The sequence below is a fragment of the Emys orbicularis genome, chromosome 1, assembly GCF_028017835.1.
Source record: "Emys orbicularis isolate rEmyOrb1 chromosome 1, rEmyOrb1.hap1, whole genome shotgun sequence".
NCBI lineage: Eukaryota > Metazoa > Chordata > Testudines > Emydidae > Emys > Emys orbicularis.
In genome coordinates this window covers 31,842,009-31,864,986 of record NC_088683.1, presented here as the reverse complement: position 1 = coordinate 31,864,986, position 22,978 = coordinate 31,842,009, and the positions used below count along the sequence as shown (strand labels likewise).

Below are 22,978 nucleotides of genomic sequence, written 5' to 3'. Positions count from 1 at the left end.
ACAAGTAGGTGATTTTCTTAATTCCACCCCAGTAAATACCCCCCCCCCCCCGCATTTCCTCTAGAAGAGTCTGACGCAGAATTTTTCTCTCTCTTATCCATGCACCCAAATTATTCCCTTCACTTTGCCTCCTCTGAGTCCAACCCTGTATTTGAAGCTACAAAGGCAAAGGAAGAAAGCAAAGTAGTAGCAGTAGTGAGACTCAGCATCAATTTAGCTGCAACAAGGGCAACCAGCCACCAGGCTGAACAATAAGGAAGTGAAACAAGCCACAGCCAGGAGGGGCTCAGAAAGGGTGGCTAGTATATTGTATGGCTTATGTGGTATGGCACTAGAAGCCAAGAGGTGGGACAGATTAAGCTTTCCAAGGCAAGGAGGCTACAAGTGCAAATAAGTTATAAAATGATCTTAATGAAAGTCAAAAAGCAGCACCACACATCTAAAAGCAAAGCTCGAGCAGCCCAACAGCCTTAAAAGGAAACAAGCACTAAAATATTTGGTGGATGCTCGGGGCCTGAACGTTGAGACTCACGCCTGTCTTTGATCGTGGGTATGGTCATCCTGATTCTGACCTTCACGTTTCTCCCATGGACACATCATCTGTATTTTCTTTAAGGAATATGGTAGATGCCATACGAGGTCAGATCACTTTTCCATCTAGACTCACATCCTGCCTCTGGCAGCCACCTATGGCAGATGCGGAAGGGGATCTGATAACTTAACAGTCAGAAACATATATATCATATCACAGTTTGTGCAAGGGCATGGAGGGGAAAGAAACAGAAATTTGTTCCTTACCCAGCTCATGATAAGTTTTCCCCGCCCAAGAATTATTGCAGCTAATGTACCTGCAGACTGTATTCATGTGTCCATTTTTTTATTCTTCCTATTTGCCTTGAAAAGAGCTCTACTTAACTATATCTTGCATAACGATCTTCCTTTTATCCATTGAAAATGTCTTGCCTTTTAAGTGCCCTCTGGTTCTAGTATTATGATACAAGATATGAACAGTCTCCCAACTGGCTTCATTGTACTGAACATATTTACTTGTATACTAATTATATTAAAATCTGCATTATTGCATCTTACTCTTTGCCTTCCCACATTTAATAGCCCTAACCAACATTTTCAGGAAGTTTTGGAGTGCCTTTATTTCTGGAAACTCAACCTTGTGTCCAATTTTTGGTTGGAGCTGTTGCTGTTCAGCACTGACTCCAGCTACACCGAGAGCTTACAATGGTGCAGCTCTGCTCTCTATGCTATGGGCTCTCTAATGTAGCTGTCCTAACACACTCAATTTCTAGAATGTTGTTATAACAGATTCTGAACTATTCTGTCTTCTGACCTCTTAGAACACAATGCAGTTTCTAGGTGATGGGCACCTGAAAACCAACCATTCTGAGGGCTTTCAGATGCTTGGAGTATACGTCCAGTGTTTGTAGGAGGTTTCTAGCACCTGGGAGATGGGTTTAATTTGGACACGACACTACTGTAATCCCAAAACATTCAAGTAACTGGAGAATTGGTCTGAAATCAGTAAAATGAATTTCAATAAAGACAAGTGCAAAGTTCTACACTTAGGAAGGAAAAATCAAATGCACAAATGCAAAGTGAGAAATAACTTGGTAGGCAGTTGTGGAGCTGAATAGGATCTGGGGGTTATAGTGGGTCTCAAATTGAGTATGAGTCAACAATGTGATAAATAAATAAATTAATGGAGATATCCTATCTCCTAGAACTGGAAGGGACCTTGAAAGGTCATTGAGTCCAGCCCCCTGCCTTCACTAGCAGGACCAAGTACTGATTTTGCCACAGATCCTTAAGTGGCCCCCTCAAGGATTGAACTCACAACCCTCGGTTTAGCAGGCCAATGCTCAAACCACTGAGCTATCCCTCCCCCCAGTTGCAGTGATGCAACTGCAAAAAAGGTTTATATTCTGGGTGTATTAACAGGAGTATCATATGTAAGATACAAGAGGCAATTGTCCTGCTGTACTTGGCACTAGCGAAGCGTCAGCTGGAGTACTGTTTCCAGTATTTGGGCTCTACACTATGAACAATGTGGACAATCTGGAGAGCATTCAGCGGAGACCAACAAAAACATTGGTCATCAGAACCAGTGCAAGCAGAAGCAGGAGGGAGAATAGTCTGCTAGAGTGGCAGCGGCTGAAGACACTGGCTTGAGGGAAGTTGGAGCTGAAGAACTTACAAAGAAATAAGAAATTCAGAATGAATGACCCTCTGAATGGTTTAAATATTCCCTCCTGTGGATGTTTCCTTACACTTGTTTATGGTAACTGTCACCAACCATCACACTGTCCAAATACGCATTTTATATCTTTCTTTGGTCACAATCTTCCCTAAACTTGACTAATTCAAGCAAAGTTATATTTAAGATGCAACTTCACTAGTTTCCTGTCCAACCTACCTTCCAGAATACATACTGAACAACGCTAGCATTCATACTGTTCACTGGGAAGCCACACTCTTACACTTAGCCCTACTCTTTTGCCCAGCTACACAAAGCAATGAAGCATTACAAGAAACTATTGTAATAAGCTGGCTTATGCTTGCAACCCTTCTGTACCTTCTCGCATCCACACAGAACAGCTGTCCAAGGTGTGGTTGCAAAGTTAGTTAGCTGCAACACTTGGTACAAGACCTTCAGTTCAGATCCAAATGAGTTGGTGCAGACTATAATGGCTTCACCCCAGTATGGACATGTAGCAACAAGCATGGCAACTACAATGGTACAACTGCCTCTAACTCCATCCCACAATGCAGTGCCTCATATCTGAAAGTTACCCCCAAAGCCCCTGCTCCTAGCAAAGGTGCTGGGCACTATATGATGGAATGCTCTGGTATCACAGTTGCAATTCAAGACTCATGTGAATGCACTAGATTGGTTCCACCAAGAACGGCGTTACTGTGTGGATGCACTACATGGTTGCAAGGACACGTGATGCACCATGCCACTTAATGCAGTCAGTGTGTGATGGTTTCCTTGCTTAAGGTAGCCAAGACCTTTGTTTCCCATCTCAGTCAGTTTTAATCTATGACAAAACTTTACCTCCGTCCTCAGATGACCTAGTTTCCTTAAATTTGGAACTTTTTCAATCAACCAAACAAACTATGCACAGGTTCTTCCCTTCCCACTCTTTATTTAATACTCTTCCGCACAATTCTCACAGCTTAGAGAGGCATTAGCTTTACAAAAATCAGGGTGGTACAAATCAGCCTATACTCTGTGTACTCTCTGGTGGAGTAGCTGTGTTTCTTAATGACAAGTTTTGGTCAGTAGTTCAGCTACAGTACTTAGTTCTTTAGTTTCTTAATGCCACCAACTCCACTAATGTATTCCAGCATAAAGCTCAGGATGCTCCATTTACTTAAAGAAGAACAAAAAACCCAAAACTTTCATGACCTATAAATTTTAACTCTTCCTCATCACCTATACCGCAGAGAAATTTATTCAGATTCTCTGCCATCACCTGTTCCTTGGTGATTGTCTTTACTATACCCTGGGTGGTCCAGCAGACTCACTGGCTGACTCAGTTTACTTGCTTCTGTAGTATTTAGTAAAACGGCTTTGCTGTACTTAGCCATTTGTTCTTCAATCTCTTCTCCCTCCTCTTACTCTCCCGTTTTTTAGTTGCCAAAGCTTATGTTCCAGCAGCAGGCAGAGTGCATGTCTGTTCTTGAAAAGCAGTGTTGTTGCCCACCTAATCACACTGAGACATTCATTTCTTTTCTAAGCCATAGCAGAGAGGTTGTTTCTTACTTTCTGGAGACCGAGTTTAGCTCTGGGATAGGAAAACAGATAATGATTCCGGTCAAACACCTTTTCAACAGTGACTTACTATTCCTGGTTCCTTGGCTCAAACTCGAGAGAATCGGATTGTTGGCAAAAAGTGGCTGAGAGAAGAGAGACACAGAGAAATGCCATATTCCCTGCTCTGCAGCACTTTTTCCTCTTGTAGATAGATAATGGTGCTACTGGAGAATGGCAGTGACTGCTGAAAGTGCTATGGCTCTGTCTCAGTCCCTGAGACCACTTCTATTTCAGGGTTTTCAATAGTGCCCCCCCCCCACCACCTCCATCAGCATAGCATCGAAGCCTTCTCTACCTACTCATTTAAAAAAAAAAAAAAAAAGTCTCATGTCCATTTCTGAAAACCTAGCAGCAAATCCTGGCTTCTTAAACTACAATTATCACAGCCACCCTTGCTTGCTGCACTGCACGCTGAACACTGCATGGGGCTCTCTCTGCATTCTGCATATGTGTTAGCTTTCATAGGTGTTTGCCTGACTTCGCAGGCCTGGAATCCAGATCACTACACTGACACTTCAGTGCTGATGGCAGTTTTTGCAAAGACACTCAGTTTCACTGCAAATATTGTCTCTCTTCAGTAATGCTTCTGCTAGCTCAAGAAGAGGTTGGCTTCACGGGGCTTCCTGGCCTCCTTCAACTCCATGTGCACTTAAAAGAGACAAATTACACAGACTGTTTTTTTAAAAGGCTTGATTTTTGCTTCCCATGAGCACTGTCTCAACATATTGCACAATGTTTTCTTTATTATAAAAATTGTCTTCTGTATCAGGCAGAAAGAAAGAAAAAAAGTTTCCCAAGGAGGTGCTAATGCATACTGTTGTCTGTAATTAGAGGTAAGTGGTTGTTTATGTGGCCATCCGGAAGTAGGACCTAATCAAACAAACAAAACAAAAACATTAATATCTTGTTCAAGAACTTCATCCATTGCATTTGCTTTTTTTAAATACGCATTTCCTCCATTCTCTGCTTTTCTGTATCCTTAAAACCATAAAAGTGTGTGTGTTTTTTCCCCTTAGGTAGTAGATTTTCCAGAGAACATCACTGTCCTCTTATTACAAATCTGGCTAAGGACCCATGTGTTCGAACTATTTTTTAAAACGTTTGAATATGCTCCTAATGAAATCAAGGGAAGTTTTACCATGGATTTAAATAGGAACAGGATTAGGTCCTACAGTTGTATTCTTTCATTACAGCTAGCTACCTTTTAAAATCTTTTACTTTGCCAGTACATAGTTGTTCTATTTCCTTAATTCCTATGATAAGAAAAGAAAATATTCTTACAGGTTTGTGAGAGCCCAGTTTGAAACGACAGCAGATAATTTCCACTATGAATCTTCCAATGCCATGTAAAATGCCTGTAATATCAAACAGGGTTTGAGTTTTCAAAAGGAATAAAATGAGGACTGTGTAAAAAGAGGCTTCTGTAATGACAGCACCACAACATCAGGTTTCAACTTAAACTCTGTTCCAGTACAATTGATCACCATAGACGCACTGAAAAAAATAAAGTAACATTTTCTAAATATTTTTCATTTCCCCTAAACAAAGATTGCTATTTTGAAATGGAAACCACTCATTTTTTTCCATGCAAATGTGACCTTAACAAAACCAATTTCATGTTAGAAAAGCACCAGGGAATTAAGTTAATCAACAAGGAGATTTGCATTACTATTTCTTCATTGGCTTGGAGAAAACAAAAATCAAAAGCTTTGATTCAGACTGACCAGTTTATTACACCACCCACTTGAAAAAACTTGACAGGAAAACTCAGTTTCCCACAAGAAGCTGAAAGCTGTTTTAACAAGTTTAGTTTTTAAATTGGACAGAAGCCTATATGAACTTCACAAAGGTCTTCCATGTCATTGGTCATGTGCTACACACATGCTGCCCCTTGAATCAGAGATATGCTCTGAATAACCAAAAATCCCAAATCTGACTTCAAACCAGCCACCACTACTGCAAGGGGCACAACTCTGATCCTTTGAGTCAGAGCTGTGATCTCTGAAGAGCTTACAGAGCTAATGAAGATATTCAATGAAACAACATGGGTTCTTTTGGTACCTGTAGACCGTGTAACATTAGCAGTGGTAATAGGAGTTAAAAGGAATTTTTTGTCACAGGAAGCAATCCAGAACCAAACAGCAATGCCAATCTAGCGAGGCTTTCTATAGCACTGCTCTAGGCACGTTTTATGTTATGCTTTTCCCTCTATTTCTTTACAAGTGCCAATAAACTATTTTTTCACGTAAGGTAAATGGAATTGGGTTCAGAGACTGTTTGTTGGGCCAGCGGCTCGTTGATAAATCCAGAAACGTCACTCAAGCAAGGCAGGGAAAAAGTAAGTAACTGCCTGGGAACAAGATCCGGGGGGGGGGGGGGGGGGGGAAGAGAGAGAGTGGTTTCAGGTAACAGGAAGGATGTGCCATTGTGTGGATGGGGAAAACCAAACAACTGCTGGGTATCAAGCATGGTTACAAGCTCAAAGACTAAAGGGGATCAGAGACCACCGAAGCCATTATTAATTACCTATGTAATTTGGCTGATGATTATGGGTTTTTAAATTTCTCTAACTTCAAAATTAGAGGAACCCATATTTCTGAGAGTGACTCATTTTCTCATTGGAACACAGTGTACTTTGTACAACCCTTCCACTAGACAAACAAAGTGCTCTGAAGTGTTTTGATAATGGATAAAAGTATAGCCACCTAAAAGAATACAATGGCTTTTGCCCAGGTTATGCTAATTCAGCATTAAACACTGTCAGCATAGACAAATATGTTTTGTGAGGCAAAAAGCATCCACTCAACAAGACAGTTAATGTTCAAAGGTTAAAAGTGTCTCTGTTTCACCAGGTTTAGTATAGAATAGGAAGATACTTTCCTCAAATTAAAAGCAAGGGTACCAATAATTCTTAGGCAAAGAGGAACCGGATTCTTTTTAGGATTCATTATGGCCCTGGGTAATCAGTGAATTGAGATGCCTCTTCAATTAAAGCTAGCTGTTTCTCTCAGGGGCCCAATCCTATGGTCCATTCAAGACTTACCAAGGGAAAAAACCTCATGATGCCTTTAATGGGAGTTTTACCTCAGTAAGTTTTGGGCAAGGTTAGCAGAATTAGTCAGACAGGATATTAGAGGTCAGACCGGTTTGTAGTGTATACCCATGAACTTCCAGAAGAGAATAAACTATGGTTTAGTTAGAAAAGAAAAGAAATGGCAAGTCCACCACAGACGACAGTGTACTGGGGTGTTCTATACACAGTATTAGAAATTCATAGCATTCCATGCACAAACCAATATCCCACTCACTAGTTGTGAATGGCTACCTAATAGCTTATTGCATGAACTCACAAAACAAGTAGCGTAACCAGGGTGGCCACTAAATGTATGGCCTTTAGTTGCTTAACCCTATCTACCTGGTAGGACACAAGAAGGAATGCACTGATGGTTACCTGTAGTTGAGAAAATTCCACCGATAATACCACAGAGTCTTATTACGAACTGCCAAAAGGGCATGTGTTCTTCTGTTACTGTCACCATAAGTGAACTGATGTCATATTTCATGAATATCCCCGATACCCCATGGCTGCCAGCTGCATGGTTAATCACTCTTTCCTGAGGACAAAGGGAGAAACATACACAAGTTAGTAGTCTCACAGCAGTCACATGCACAGCAATATCTAATGGACATGGTTGACAAAGAGCAACTTGTTAGGACAGTCAGTAATCAACATGAGACAATAGAGCAACAAGGTGACACCTTTTAAAAGCCACACAGTAACTAGATTTTGATCAAAGTAGGGATGAGATACTATTTTATACTGTAGACCTTTATGCTAGCAAGTCACTATTCACTTTCCTGTTTACTTGCCCTTTGTATTGCAAACCCTTGTTCAATACCAGTGACTAGTACTTGCCCTCATTTTATTCTACAACTAAGTAATTTACACGCTCCTCTCAGGATACAAGTTTACTTAATACATTTGTTTAAGGACCAAGTTTAAAACCAGATCATCCCTGTCCTTTATGCAGGTGTATGGGGTACAGATAGGGTATATAAGGGCAGCAGACACCTGTAAGGGCCAGGGACTGCTTCCTTCCTGTGCCCCTGTAGTTGCCTCAAAAAGGAAGGAAAAGACATAAGGGTCATGGCTTTGTCCCATTCCATGAAACAGGCCAAGTACACCAGGAGGAAGTGCAGCCTCGCAAACATGTCCCAGGATGCTCCAGCCTTGCACTGCCCCTAATACAGGGTTGGGCCATAAAGAAACATTCTAGCCTATAAGTGTTTTCTTCCCTTAAGTATGAAGCATCCAGGTGTACTTTAAACTTCACAACATGTAGGCGTTGTACCAACTTTACAGAGCGGCGAACTGAGGTGGCTGAGAAAGGTTATGGTCCAGGTCTTCAGAACCAGCCTCTAGACCTGGGTGCCTCATCTGAGACACATGGGCCTCATTTTCAGAGTTTCTGATTAGCCACCATCTCAAATGAAGTCAAGAGGAGTTGCAGTTTTATTTATTAGATCCCTACATATGAATTTGGGTGCTGACCCTTCAACATCTAGGGCCCAATTTTCAGAGTTGCTAAGCATCCACGGATTGTATTGTCTTCATTGGAGCATGGCTGCTCAATACTTCTGAAAAATCAGGCTCATATATTTGAAAATTTTAACCCAACAGGTCTAAAGACAGGAATCCAAAATTACGGACCACTTTAGAAAATTCCACACTAAGGCCTGGTCCACACTACCCCCCCACTTCGGACTAAGGTACGCAAATTCAGCTACGTTAATAACGTAGCTGAATTCGAAGTACCTTAGTCCGAACTTACCGCGGGTCCAGACGCTGCAGGCAGGCTCCCCCGTCGATGCCGCGTACTCCTCTCGCCGAGCTGGAGTACCGGCGTCGACGGCGAGCACTTCCGGGATCGATCCCAGAACATCGATTGCCTGCCGTCGGACCCGGAGGTAAGTGTAGACGTACCCTAAGTAATTGGATAGAAAAATCAAACAGCCAGGTAGGTCAGAACTCATGGAAAAGGACTCAAAACTCCTGATTCCCAGCCCCTTGCTCTATCCACCAGACGAATCAGGTGTCCTTAATCACTTTTATAACTTCCTCCAATTTGTGAAAAACTCTTTTATACCGAGGGGCCCAGAACAGAGCAGACTATTGGTGACAATCTCACCGGGGCCATTTACATGATACCTCTGATGTGTAGCCCAAAGACATTTGCTTTTCTGTTGGCATACTGTGCTGCAAGGTCACATCTCCTTTGCGGGTTTCTTTTGGTATCATCACTTTCCAAGTTTGAATATCTGTGTTTCAATTTGTTTCTCCCAGATGTATTAGCTTGTACTCCCAAGTTGATTCTCATCTCTCTAGTTCTCGTCTCTCTATGCTTCTTGTATATTATTTCTTACTGGCATAATACTCCCCAAATTCAGAATGTTCTTCAAAATTAACATGCTTCTTACTAGCCTCACCTTCCTGCCTCTCCCTGATCATTAAGATGGTCAAGTACAAAGCAGTTTAAAACCTAGGAATTCAAGTTCTTTTGAATGGTTTTCAAGAGAAAAGTCGTTGCATCAATCTGAAGTCATCCTGAAAAATTTGCTGCTATTTGCATGCTAGTGAGAGCTGTTGATAAAATAACCTGTCAGGTGGGAGCTGCTGAGGAAATGCACAGGCAGCAAAGAACTAATTCACTGAAGATATATTCAGCAATGAATACGCTAAAGAAGTAAGCTACATACGAAAAGAGCAAAACTAAACAGAAAGGCAATGTATCATGGAGCAGTTTCATCCCATCTGAGAATTTAATACACTCCATTATACTGGATGCTCTTTAGTAAAAGGGAAACTCAGAATCACAGACAACTGATTGAAAAATTCAGACCTCTCATCTTTCTCCAGTAAATTCAGTTGACGTGTATAACCATGTTATATTTATACAGTTACTGTTTGTTACCAAACCAAAGTACGAGAATGCCCGCTTCATATATCAATTTATAAACTACATACAAAGAGCTTTTATTAATTGCAACACTTACAAACCAATATCACAGAAGAAACCCATACGTACTTTCATAATTTTAGAACTAACAGGCTGTATTAAGCAATAAGGACAGATGCCGACAGACTTTATTAGGCATTTTTTTTTTAAAAAGCTGGATGGAGGCAGTTATGGTAAGTATGCAGAGCCAAGGATGCATTAACAATAGTTGGTTCTTTTCTGAATGCTATAGACAGCCTGGCTGTTATTCTAAAGCCACTTTAAAGAGAAAAACAATCTTTCTTGGGGGCATTTTGGTCTAATATTTCTACTTCCAGCTGTTGCAGAGGGTTTAAGTGCTGGTTCCTAGCAATACCAGTTACTTCAGTTGAGCTACAACACTTTACAGCAGCTGAGGATATGCCCTACTATAAGTAGAAAAGTGGAGCTATGTGGTACAGGTATTGGTTATCGCTCAGGCCTTGTCTACAGTAATACAATTTAACATATTCAAACAATTTTTCAAACAACAGCATTAATTAACATTACTTTAACCATGGCTTTGTAGTCACCATAGACAAGGACAAGTTATGTTCCTCACTGTATCTGCTACTGATGTTATTAGGCCCTACAGAGGCCAGGTTTTAATCATGACGAGTTGGCACAATGTGGATCCTGGGTTTTTCAATCCCTGGACACATTCTGTAGTCTGCTACAACAACACTTACATGCTACACAATTTTTCTCTGAAAAATTGATCTCTCTCTAATAGCCTTTCTCAGCCCATTTGTTAATTTAAAAGAAAAGCTATACTGTTAACAGGCAGGCTTGCCTGGTGAGACATATCATTGTAATCCCACCCACAACCTCAGTTATTCATAAAGACTTCCTCCTAGGAACTTATGATTCAGTAGCATCTTTCAGACCAACTGAATCCCCAAAAGTTTTACAGAGTTAAAGAAATCACTACTACTAATAAAATAAATAAATTTTCCTAGCAGAAAGTGAGAGAAAGGAGGTACAGGAAGAAAAGCTGTGATGTAAAGTGAGATGGAAAATCAACGAGGTGGAGAGATTTAGAAAAACTGTTCCAGATGGCCGGGCCTTGAAAGGAGCAGTGAGATTGTCTTGCAGAGGAATGGCAAAATGCTAGATGAGCAGGAGGAGTGAGGAAACTGAAATGTATCTTGCATGATCCAGATCACTGATTATGTGTCTCTTTTTGTTCCTGTTTTGAGTTCAGTTCTCTACAGAATAATCTCCGCACCTTTTTTCCAATATCCTTAATGTCCCACTGCTGAATTAAAAAAACAAAAACTCCTTTTTCTCCCCCTTTGATAATGCAGCAAAAACAATTGTCCATGAAGCATAGCATAATGCTCCCAATGCAAAATGAAGGCTGTGAGGAAACACTGGATTGTAGAATAATCAATTTCATACAAGTTACATTTAAGTGAATGATCATTACTATTCAATTTTTTTGAAGTGCAGTATCCCTTGCCTGCCTTTCATAGTTCAGCTTTTAAAAGAGCTGTTCCTTCGGCTTGCAAATATCAAGATCAACCCGAGTTCAACCACTGACTAGGGAAATGATAATGAGACAGGTGTAACGGGAGTATATTAGAATGCTTTTTTCTTATTTACATCAGTCTTTAAACATTCGCATGACAGAATTTGGCAAGGAGTAGACTGCAGTAACTAATAGCTGGGTTTCCCCTTTTACAGATTTGGAATTTATAATGAACACCAAATCTAAAGATAATAGAAGTTTGACAATCAAGAGACTGGGTGATTAACAGTAGGTGCCTCACCAAATGCAAATCAAAATAGCTGGGAGGCAAAGAACAGTAGCGTTCTGTACCCTCCGGTTCTTCAATCCAACAGGAGTTGGATTAAGTATTTATCACACAAGCATATTAGAATAATTTATGGGAACCGGTTTTCATTATTAGCCTCTAATGAAGTAAGCAAGGCTAGTTGCTAATCATTAAATCTAACATTGGGACCCAGGATTTTTGGATGCGAGATGCTAATGCAAATAACTGAACATGTGTTGCCACATACATATATTTTACATTCAGCATAACATCACTGACAAATATCCCAACATATCCTGGAGTATTTTAGTAAACTGACCCTGCTTGAAGAGTCTTTAAAAGCAAAAACCAATCAAGTCTCAGTTTTCCCATCTAGCTTTGACAAGTACAAACACACTAAAACAAAACCTTTTCTGTGGGTTGGTTTCTAACTGGGACTTACCCTTTCTGTCACGGAAAACTGGTGAGTTTCTGCTGAAATTTTATACGTATGGAGTTTTGTTGGCACGACTGTGATAAAATATTGGAACATCTGGTTGTCTAAAACAAAACAAATCTTACTATTGAATTAACACTAATTATAGGATAAAAATCATTTGAGAGAGATATTCAGCTGTTAAACAAGTATTTTTCTGAAAAGACCATTAAGAATATTATCTATTAAGCTCTGTCTACCCTGGGGGCAATTTCAAAAAAAGTCCCACTGTGGACAACACTGATTTGGCTCCATCAATGTTAATTTTGAGGGTTAGACCCTAGGACAAATTTTTGCACATGCCAGACTTCACACATTGTGAGTAGTCCCACTGAAGTCAATAGGACAGTTCAGTGTATGAAGTTTAGCATGTGCATAAATCTTTCCAGGGCCCTATTGTAGACAAGCCACAGGCTGCCACTGCTGTTTTAACCACCATCTCATGTAACCCTGCACACAGAAGTAGGGGTTATGGCAGTGGTTTCAAAATGGTGGCTGAAGCCAACCGTTTGTCTATGCAAGTTCTTCCAGTGTTCCTAACACTAGTGGGACTGCATTGATTGAATTTTCAGAAAGTTTCCCTAGAGGAGACAGTTCATTAGAGAACTCATAGTAGACAATCAGCATTTTGTAATACAATCCCTCTAAATTCAACATCCTAGCAGAACAAACCACCAAACAACTCAAATGATAATTTCAAGTGAAATGGTATTTCAAATCAGCAAAGTAACACCAGTTGATCTGCTGTCTGATCAAGGTCTGTGGGTCTAAGGTTTTGAAGTTTTTTAGCATATTAAAATATTCATGTCGCACAAATAAGAAATTCCATTTCTTTTCAATAGTTTGGTAAGTAATCTTACCAGTGACATTACAATAATACTTGGTTACTCTAAAATACAAAACACATACAAAGCGTTCAATATGTTTTAATTGTCAATGAATGTGTTAGACAGTGATTAATCCTCACAGCCCCTCTGTGAGGTAGATATTAGCCTCAATTTATAAATGAGGAAATTTAAATGACTTGCCAAAGACCACACAGTGAGTCGGTGACAGAGATGGGAACAGAACCTAGGAATCCTGAATCTCAGTCCTACAGCCTAACCACTAGACAGTTTCCTCCGTGAGGACACTTGGCTCTGCAAGTCCAAGTTGTAACATACAGCTGTGAAACTTTTGGGAATTTGTCCATATAGGTGAGTGCTCACCCATAATGTAAAGACAGTACATTTGTATGTGCAACTACAAATCAACATCAGAAGTAACAATGGAGTAGCAAAGTCCTGTTAAAAAAAGATTACACCATGAATGATGCAGGATAAATAAAAAGAGTAACTAAATGATGCATTCCTTATTTACCATAATGTACCATTTGTCAATAGCAGAATTCAAGAAAAATGCTAATATTTTTAAGCTAAGAATTAAAAGAGCAGCATCTCAGATACTAAATTATTTTTCCATCATGAAACACTTACGATCTGATGCAATTTTTTCTGTCCCATCCAAAGGATTAATAATTCCTGGAATGAGCTCTCCAAAAGACAAGTGATCTATTCTATGAGAGAAGTTGTATGCTGAAAGACAACACACAAGAACCACCAAATGTAAGGGGTTTATTTTGGTGAAATATGAAAAAAAAAATTACATTTCACACACACACACACACACACACACACGGAAAGGCATCAATTGGAATATTTAATACCATTAGGATGGATATAAAACATTATCAGGATTTGCACTTTTGTAAATATTTCCACAAATCCAAATGTGTATTTATTATAAGCAAAGCTTGCTTTACTGGCATCATCAATATTTAAAAATATGTATGTTCAATTTTAACTCAGGACTTCCCCCCATTTTTATAGGCAATATAATGTAGATCAAAATGTACAGGCATTTGCAACAGCCCAAGAGTTAAAGGGCCAAGAAGCAGCCAAGGAAACCTAGAATTACTCTACAGTTCACATTTCAGGCTGACCAAAAGTGTTGGAAAGATTAAATTGTTTTATTGATTAAATGCACAAACCTACATAATGCAACAATAATTTTATTAATTTAGTTCCTAATCCTGAAAAGATTTATGCACATGATTAATTGCAATGGGAATACACGCATGTAAAATTAAATTCATATGGAAGCCTTTGCAGGATTGGAGGCTTAAACAGTAAAGAGTCAGGAAGCAAAGCTAAGTTGTCACAGTAACATTTACACACGCGCGCACACACACACGTAATATACATTCAGCAGCCTGACTAGTAATCCAAAACACTGAAATAATGCTTTGAGGTCAGAAATTTTAAACTTTTTATAGTCTAAATATTGCAGGGGAACAAGCTCTCTGAAAAATACGGATTATTATACAGTACTTTTGAAATCCAAGATATACTATTATAACATGCTTTTTATTGTTATTTACATATTATTTTATATATAGTTTTACATTATGACTGTTACACCATCAGCATAAACAGATAGACTGTGAATGTCAAATGCGTGAAAAGATTTAAGTCACTTTATAATATATCCTGAAGTGTATTCTCGGTTTTCTTTTACAATGCAAATCGCTCAACTAGACTATCTCAGCAATAGGACGTGTCCAATACTAATGTCCAAATCAGTAGCTAGGAGATGCTATGAACCAATAGTGTTTTTTGAAAGAGGACAGTAAAAGCTTACAATCGTGGCTCACAAGGGCTGCCAAGTGTGCATGGCCTCGGGGATGAGGAATTGCCCTAAGAAAGCAAAAACATGTTTTATAAAGCAATGGTTTAATGGACACTTATAAGAAACTCAAATAATAAAAATTGGGGTTTCCATAAAGCAAATCACCAGTTTTCCCTTGATTTCAATAAAATAGCTCTTTATAATGGGCATTGATATTTTCATTGTTGCTCAGTACAGACAACCAGAGTAACACCTGAAGACACATTAAGCTTATGAAAATCCTCCAATACACACAAAAAGTTATTTTTAGAAACGCCAATAGGTTTTGTCTAGCCAGAGAGCTGCAAGGGGAAAAGCTGTCAAATCCTGGCATGGTCCAAATACAGTACAAGACCAACCATATAACAGCTCAAGTCGCCAATGGTTAATATGGGCTTCCCCGCACTTGCCTTGTGACTAGGCAGATTATCAGTTTCATCTGTGGGACTCTCTAGTATGCGCATTGGGAGAAGTTGGAAGAGCAGGAGGAAAGAGAGAAGGAAAACAAAGGGAGCACCAGCATCACACTGGGAAAGGACCAGTATGGATTGGAAAACTGGCCCACTTCCCCAACCCCTCTTCACACTCAAAAAGAAGTTTTACTTCTAGGCTTGCTTTTACTACCTTATGACCTAGTGTAAGGTTTACCCCTAACAGAATTAAAGAAATCCTCCTTCGCCGTTCAGACATTAAAAGGGACTATCCTAAGCAGATGCATTTTGGAGAAATGGAAGATGAGATAAAAGATCAGGCAGTAGAAGGCTACAATAATCAAGGCAAGACACGACCAGAAGGAAGGAAGCAACAGAACTTAGCAAGACCATAGATGTGAAGGGGATGAGAGAGAAGACAGGTTATGCTGGGATGCAGGAAGGACAGAAGAGATGGCAATGGAGATAGAGTAGGAGGGGAGAGATTAGAGCTTCAATTTTGGACAGACTGAGCTTGAGAAGACAGCTGGACACCTAACAACAGATGTCAGAGAGGTAATTTTGAGACACAAGACTAAACAGAGGTGTAGGTTTGGGATTCACTCTAGCAGAGATGGTAGTTGAAACCACAAGAGGACATACGGTTATAGAGTGGGTCCACAGAGTGAGAAGAGGAGGTTTTGCAACTCTTAGGGATGTCAGACAGGGATAGAGAAAAGAATGAGGAGCTGTTTAAGGAGATATGTAGATGCTGAAAGAACAGTCGGCAAAGCAGGAGAAGAATTAGAGCACAGGCCAAGAAAGGGTCATTGCAGAAACCACACATGGCATGTGAACATGACACCTCTAGCCATGCTAGTGCACAATGATCTGGCTTGGTTACAGGCATACATTTCCAATACAGATTTCTAGTTTAAAGTGCTTACGAGACAACATGATTACAGAAGCATGTCAGGAAACTGTGATCCACATTTAGTCATGACTCCCTAACATGCTTCTATAACTATATTATCTCATCCATACAACTAACAAAAATCTGTGCTGGAAAACATATGCCCTTTACTATGACAGACAACTCTGCTCTCGAACGGTTAGAGGTATAGTAAGGTTGGGCCCAATTAGATAACAGGCAAGTACTAGCATTCTAAAAGTATCAGCTGTCACTTTATCACACATTAACAAAAGGCACTAGTTCATCTAATTAGCTGTATGGGTTCAATTTATGGATATGTGACAACATTGCTGAACACAGGAGAAGCAGCTACTTCAGCAGACATTTCAAAAAGTTCCATAGTTCATGTTGACTATAACCAGACATGAAGAAATTTGATGTTTGAAATGAGAGATACCATATGAAAAATATGACCAGAAAGGGAATCTGTATTATGATAAAAGCAGCTAACTAGGCAAAAGTGAGCCAAAGAAAGTTTTTTGCTTAACTACACACACATCTGTCTTGGTCAATTTGTGGTATATTCAGTAAGTGAAAAGAACATACTTGCCCACAGTTATGTGAAAGTTTCCTGCCACTTTATTGACATATAGATGACCATGAATTCTGCATGCATCTGGAGGCAGTAATGAATTATCCTCCCTGTTTGAACAAGAAACAGGGAAACAGCTCAAAACACAGTAATTGAGATTATTTTATATGTAGGTGAAAAAACAGCATCAACGTAAAGTTTAGAAACCCACACTCTTTTGCCATGGAAAATAAACCTTCTGGTACAACCTAGATATTCAGAAAAGGGAAAACAAACTGTAATTACAAACTACAAGCTTTAAAACATCTGGACTTCTATGTTAACAAGCACATTTTATAGTAGATTAAGCACACAAAAGTTACACACCCCCATCGAGAGGAAAACAAATTAAGAGTAGCTCATTTTATAAACATTATCCTGGCCAGCCTGATGTCACTCAGAGTTTCAACACATCACTCAAATGTTCAAGACTCCTAGGGGATGAGGCTAATCAAATGGACAAGAACCGGAACAATTACAGAGAAGACTCTCGCAGGCCCTAGGGATATCTGCCACCTCATGAAACACTTTTCAGCAACTCAGATTGAAAATGGTTTGTTCAGGTAATGCAGCTGTACTGACCCGGACGAACAGCACAAAACATTTTTTTTTAAAAACAGTTGCTGAAAGCTAAGTAATGACTCTGTCTCAAGAAAAGCTTTCAACATCTGTTTTTAAGAAGTTTTGCCCCGCTCACATTTGCTGGTATAACCATGTCACCTGAAATAGTTTCCAGATCTGCTTCTGAAAACAGTTTGTTAAAACAGCCCAAAGTGTAGTTTAAATGGTGCCCCAGAAGATAATGAAATGGGAGCATCACTTCTGAGCACTCTTCAGCAGTGGCCTAAGGCGAAAGAATACAGTTGATCCCCAGACATGGGAAAGGAGACCACGGTGTAGTAACTATGGGAGGGAGCATTTATTGGTATTGGAAAAGGAGAAACATTTTTTTTTTTTAAATTTACACCAATTAAGGGCAGGCACAGTAAGTTTTCTATACATTATTTAAATGATTTTTAATTAAAGAAAAAAATTATGTGTGTTATTGATTTAATATTTTTTATTTATATTAGAAATGCAAGTGCCCGATAAAGCAGGTTAAAACCCAGTAACCCCTGTCGATGACTGAAATGAAAGAACTGAAACAGAGGACTCTGAAATTGTTTTAGAAAGGTAGTTCATCAAAATAAGTAGATATAATTTGTTTAAAATATTCAAAAATATTGTGTAACTAATTTTACGCAGCATTAACATGACCAGTAAGTGATGAGTCTTGACTCTTGTGGGGTGCTGATCATCATAAAAACGCTAAAGAAATACAAATGGATTCATATAAAAAAGTAACAACCTTTCTGGCAAGCGTTTGCTGGCACACTAAGGATGTAAGTAAAATACAATCCATGTCAGAATGTTATTGATTTCTTCACAACCCAGACCAGCAAGTCTCTAAAACATTAAGACAAAGGCTTTGGATTCAGGGAAACCTGAAGCAAGGGAGAGGCATTCAAGTCCCTTCACCATTATAACTTTGCTTTCCTTAATTCATTCTCTCATGACTGATTGTCTTCAAAAGAGTGAAATCAGCTGCATGCAACAATTTCTCTCTCACCTTGGTGGCAGTGCTGTTGAAGCACTTTTAAAAGCACTTTTGAATATCACATCTTGAAGGGAGTGTTCTTCCTGCAGCCTACTCTGAATTAACTGCAGCATCCTAAAGATCACACAGATGAGTACAGTAAGTGGGAATGCATGCAACAGAGTAACAGAAAATAAATTCATAGTTACCATCAGGTACATTAGTTACATAGTATAAAACCACTCAATTCAGCAAAAGGATGGTATGTTAAATACAGACATATGCCAAACATTCCTACTGCTCAAGTATACACAATTTAAAAACTAAAAATAAAAGCACTGATGTTGGACTCACCATAGTATACCATGAGGATGCTAAAACTAGAAAACGATTCCTAAAGAACTAAGTATGAATTTAAAGAGGCTTTAGATTCTGTGACAGACCTTTCAGATGCGAAGGACACAGTTAAGGCTTGTTGGTGAGAGAGACAAGCTTTCGAGCTTACGGAGAGCTCTTGTTCAGGAAAAGACCTGAAGAACTCTGTGTAAGTCTGAAACATCTCCCACTCACCGACAGAAATTGGTCCAATAAAAAGATATTACTTCACCCACCTTTTGTCTCTACTGTCCTGGGACCGATACAGCTCTACAACACCACTGCATCCAGTTAAGGTTGGCAGGCCCAACCATTCATTTACTTTGGCAGTGGCTCCATTGGTAAACTCAGAAGTTTGGGATTCCATACACACATCCCTCCTCATCACCATCTCAACCAACCTCCCAATTCCAAAAAGAACAAATAAGAATGAACCCTATGCCTAAATTCATACTAAACAAAGCACTGCATGCAGTCTCCAGGGTCTCGCATTAAAGTACATATGCACTTGTCTGCTTACTGTTGTGTTATACCAGTGGTCTCCAAACTTTTTTGATCGCGCACCCCTATCAGTAAAAAAATTTTGAACACGCACCCCCTGCCGTGCCGGCTCTACCATTTTTGCCAAAGCAAAAAAAAAAAAAGCCGCTCAAAGGGGGGGGGGGAGCGCTCCTCCTGCCGCGCACCCCCAAGGATCCTCTTGCGCACCCCACTTTGGAGACCACTGTGTTATACAGTACATTGGAGCATTTCTCTCACTCTCGCCCCAGCTGCATCAAAGAGTTATCGGAGGAAGGAGAGAACAACAATAAACTTTAAGTGCTAACAGTACTTCAACTGCTGAAGGTAGCGAGTTATTTTGGTTTAGTGACACTGACATACATCTAAACATGGCAAATGAGTTTATAAAGAGAATCAAAACTACCACACATGGAATTAAACTAGATAAAATGCGTCAGGACTGGTTTATTACAAGGACTGATAGATCAAATAGTTTTATATTTTAAAAAATGAAAGAGTACTCTTTCATGGTGAAGACACTGAATGCTGACTGGCCAGCTCTAAAAAGCCAGAGAAAAAAATAAATGAGCTTCAGTTTCAATGGCTGTGTACTGCACTATTATGGGCAGTACCTGTGCAAGGTAACATATGGTTGGATTTTTTTTTAAAACATGACTTAGGTATACTCAGAGCATATTCTCTTAGCTATTTCCAGGGACAAAAGAAAAGCAGACCTATCACTGTCCAACCTACATGCATTCACATCAGTGCTTTAGAATTATCTATTACCTCTGCCACTCTCTTTGCTGGGGAGTGAGATCAAATATTACCTGCAACAAAGAAGAAGACACATAGTAACACATAACCAGAAAGCAATACCAATGACTCCACCCCACCAAAGTTCTCTCCACAAAATTTAAATGAGGAAAAAATGAGGGTGATTTAACAATAATGTTTTATTTTGTACTAAAAGATTTATCTAATGTGGCCCGTATACAGGAAATCCAAAGGAAACTTTAAATTTTAGCTTTCCATTAGTTAATCCTAACAATGTGGAGCTATGAGACAGATTTTTATAACTATACATAGTTCAAAAGGTAGCAACTATAGTTTAAAAATAAAAGAAGCAAGAGCAGTCACTGTCCAACACTGAACAGTGTTAAACAAGGCTCAGCATTTGGTATATCGAAACCTCACCCTACTTTTTCCCATGGCAAACACACCATTGAACATCATTTTAACCTTTTATTACAGATACAGCAAAGAAGGAAAAACAGTTAAAGCATCTGAAACGTAAAGTATTAAGTAAGGCTTTCATTTTAACAACATCCCTTGTTTCCTTTCCCTTTAGCTGGAGAGAATTTTTACAGTCTATTAGATGATATTAAAGATGTTAATAACTGTCCTTTTGGTGAAGAGAGAAGAAGTTAGTTGAGATGGGCTGGACCTATTGTTGCTGCAGCTGTTAAAGTTAGACCCCATTTCCTAGAAGACAAAACAAGGCAAAAACACACAAAACGGGAGAGAAGAGCAAAGACTGAAAATGTGGCTTCTGTCTCTGATGTTGACTTTCACTTGCAACCTCATTGCTGGAAAAAACAGACAGGGCACATGGTCTTATTAGCTACTCTGAGACCTGGAAAACTCAAACCAGCATTGGGCTGTTTAGGGTATTTCTTTTAGCTGCTTCTTTCTGGTCACAGGCTGACAGTAGTGTTGCAAAATATACGGTCTCGGCCAGCTAAGAGACTCTTGTTAGACAGAAGGAAAAAGGAGAGCGATAGGAAAGAGAAGAAATAAGGTTGGGAAGGAAAAGAATACATAATGTGGTGGCGCCCGGGGGGGTGGGGGGCTTCTGTGACCATGTCTTACATCCCAGGTGCTGTTTGGGATTCAACTGGAGCTGGTAGAGGTGGCGGTGTCATCTGGGTCCCTGTCCCTGTCCTGGTCTAGGCGGGACATCTCTTAGGATTAGGACAAAAGAGGCCTGGGGTCCCAGGAGACAGTGGGGGTGGCAGTCATGATGGTAGAGCTCACTCCAGTAGCCTCCGTCTATTCTTTCATAAAGTTTCTCTCTTTCAGGACCCATAAAGGGAATGGTGGGAGGAATAGCCCATCTTCTCATTATATCGTCCACCAATTAGGCCTAGTTTTGACACACCAATTTTGGTTCACTGAGTTCCAGACCCCCATTTTCTTGTTAAGATCATGCTTGGTAAACATGGTCCTTGAGTTATATGTAGGCCTTTTTGTTTGGGTTAATTCAGTCTGTCTCCCTTTCCTATTTTTTCCCCATCAACATTTATTTTTATAAGTCATTGTGTCATCTTATGAACTCTCACTCACTTTTCACAGTTGAGCCACAATCAGAGTGAATTTGCAGGCCCAATTATCACAACAGCCCCTAGTGGGCCCAAGACTCTGTCCTCCCTCTCCAATCCCCCATTTTTAGGGATATGGCTCAAAACACGGGAATTTACACTGTTTACAAAGGATATAACTGTCACCATACATTTCACTGCTAAGTGTACTGCTTTGATTACACATCTAATAATTGATGGCATAACACTTCCACATTTGTTTTATATTAAGCTCTGAAAATATGGCTCATAAAATCAAATATTTGCAAGTTGTTCCTGGCACAGAATTATCAGTGAAGTGAAAAGGTTCAATAATGGCATATGCATTTCCTCAGCTACTGTAAACTGAACAGTCTCCAAGAAATAACAGACAACTACTTAATGGGCTTAATTAACCAATCTGCAACTAAACAGACAATTGTGATGCAGCATATACTCCCAGGGGACAAGGTATTTAACCCCATTCACTCAGGCCCACTGTACTGACTTGCAGTTAGACATACCCTGTAAGTCTACACAGCAAAGAAAAACCCATGGCTGTCCCGTGCCAGCTGACTCGGGCTCCCAGGGCTCAGGTTGTGGGGCTGTTTGACTACTGTGTAGACTTCCAGGCTCGGGCTGCAGCCCGAGCTCTGGGAGCCTCCCACTTTACAGGGTGGCAGAGCCCTGGCTCCAGCCCAAGATGGGAAGTCTACAAAGCAACGAAACAGCTCTGCAGCCCGAGCCCTGCGATCCCGAGACGGCTGGCACGGGCTAGCTAGGAGTGTCTAGGTGCTGTGTAGACATACCCACAGGCTGCTTCAGGGAAGCAGCATATAATTGCTATAGGACTCAATGACTTGAAGAAACAGCATCAAGCAGATCTTATATTCAGATGCATCACTGTCTGCTCAATTGAAAGGTAAGAAGCAGGGTGGATTTGATTTAACTCACTAGTCAGGAAGACTCGATTTAATCATGGATTTCTACATAAAAGTGCATTCTTGTTGGTCGTTATAACCTTAATACATATTCTTCACAACTCAGAGATAGACGTAGGTTTCATTTTTAGAAGGTACACACTATACATTTTTAAAGTGATTTATTTTGAAAACTTTTCAGATTAGTTTTACAGCTATATCAGAAAATGAATGATTGTTTGGTTATTTCATTTAGCAAATGGGGTAATTGAAGCAGATATTTATGAAGTCATTGGGAGGTGAACTATCTCCAAGTCAACAGGTTAATCATTAATATTTGGAGGATTTTCTTGCCATGCTGTATTAGGAGGAGAACATCACCAGGCAGACATTTAAATTGTTTTATTTAACTAAAACAACAACGTTATGTATTCTGGATTTTTTTCTTCAACAGAAAACAGAATATTTTAACAAAACAAGCATATGA

The 22,978-nt window shown here is 39.8% G+C and overlaps 1 protein-coding gene across 1 annotated transcript in view; it reads right to left on the bottom strand.

Moving 5' to 3' along the window:
- Positions 1 to 4,497: 4,497 nt before the first annotated feature.
- ERGIC2 (ERGIC and golgi 2) overlaps positions 4,498 to 22,978 on the bottom strand; it is a 42,846-nt gene continuing 24,365 nt past the window's right edge. The window contains exons 8-16 of the mRNA XM_065417490.1: positions 20,022 to 20,062; positions 18,390 to 18,491; positions 16,756 to 16,851; positions 14,800 to 14,855; positions 13,596 to 13,694; positions 12,088 to 12,185; positions 7,284 to 7,446; positions 5,114 to 5,187; positions 4,498 to 4,702 (exon numbers count right to left, since the gene is read on the bottom strand). Of these exons, the coding sequence (XP_065273562.1) occupies positions 4,637 to 4,702; positions 5,114 to 5,187; positions 7,284 to 7,446; positions 12,088 to 12,185; positions 13,596 to 13,694; positions 14,800 to 14,855; positions 16,756 to 16,851; positions 18,390 to 18,491; positions 20,022 to 20,062 (795 nt within the window). The 3' untranslated portion in view covers positions 4,498 to 4,636. The remainder of the gene's footprint in view (positions 4,703 to 5,113; positions 5,188 to 7,283; positions 7,447 to 12,087; positions 12,186 to 13,595; positions 13,695 to 14,799; positions 14,856 to 16,755; positions 16,852 to 18,389; positions 18,492 to 20,021; positions 20,063 to 22,978) is intronic.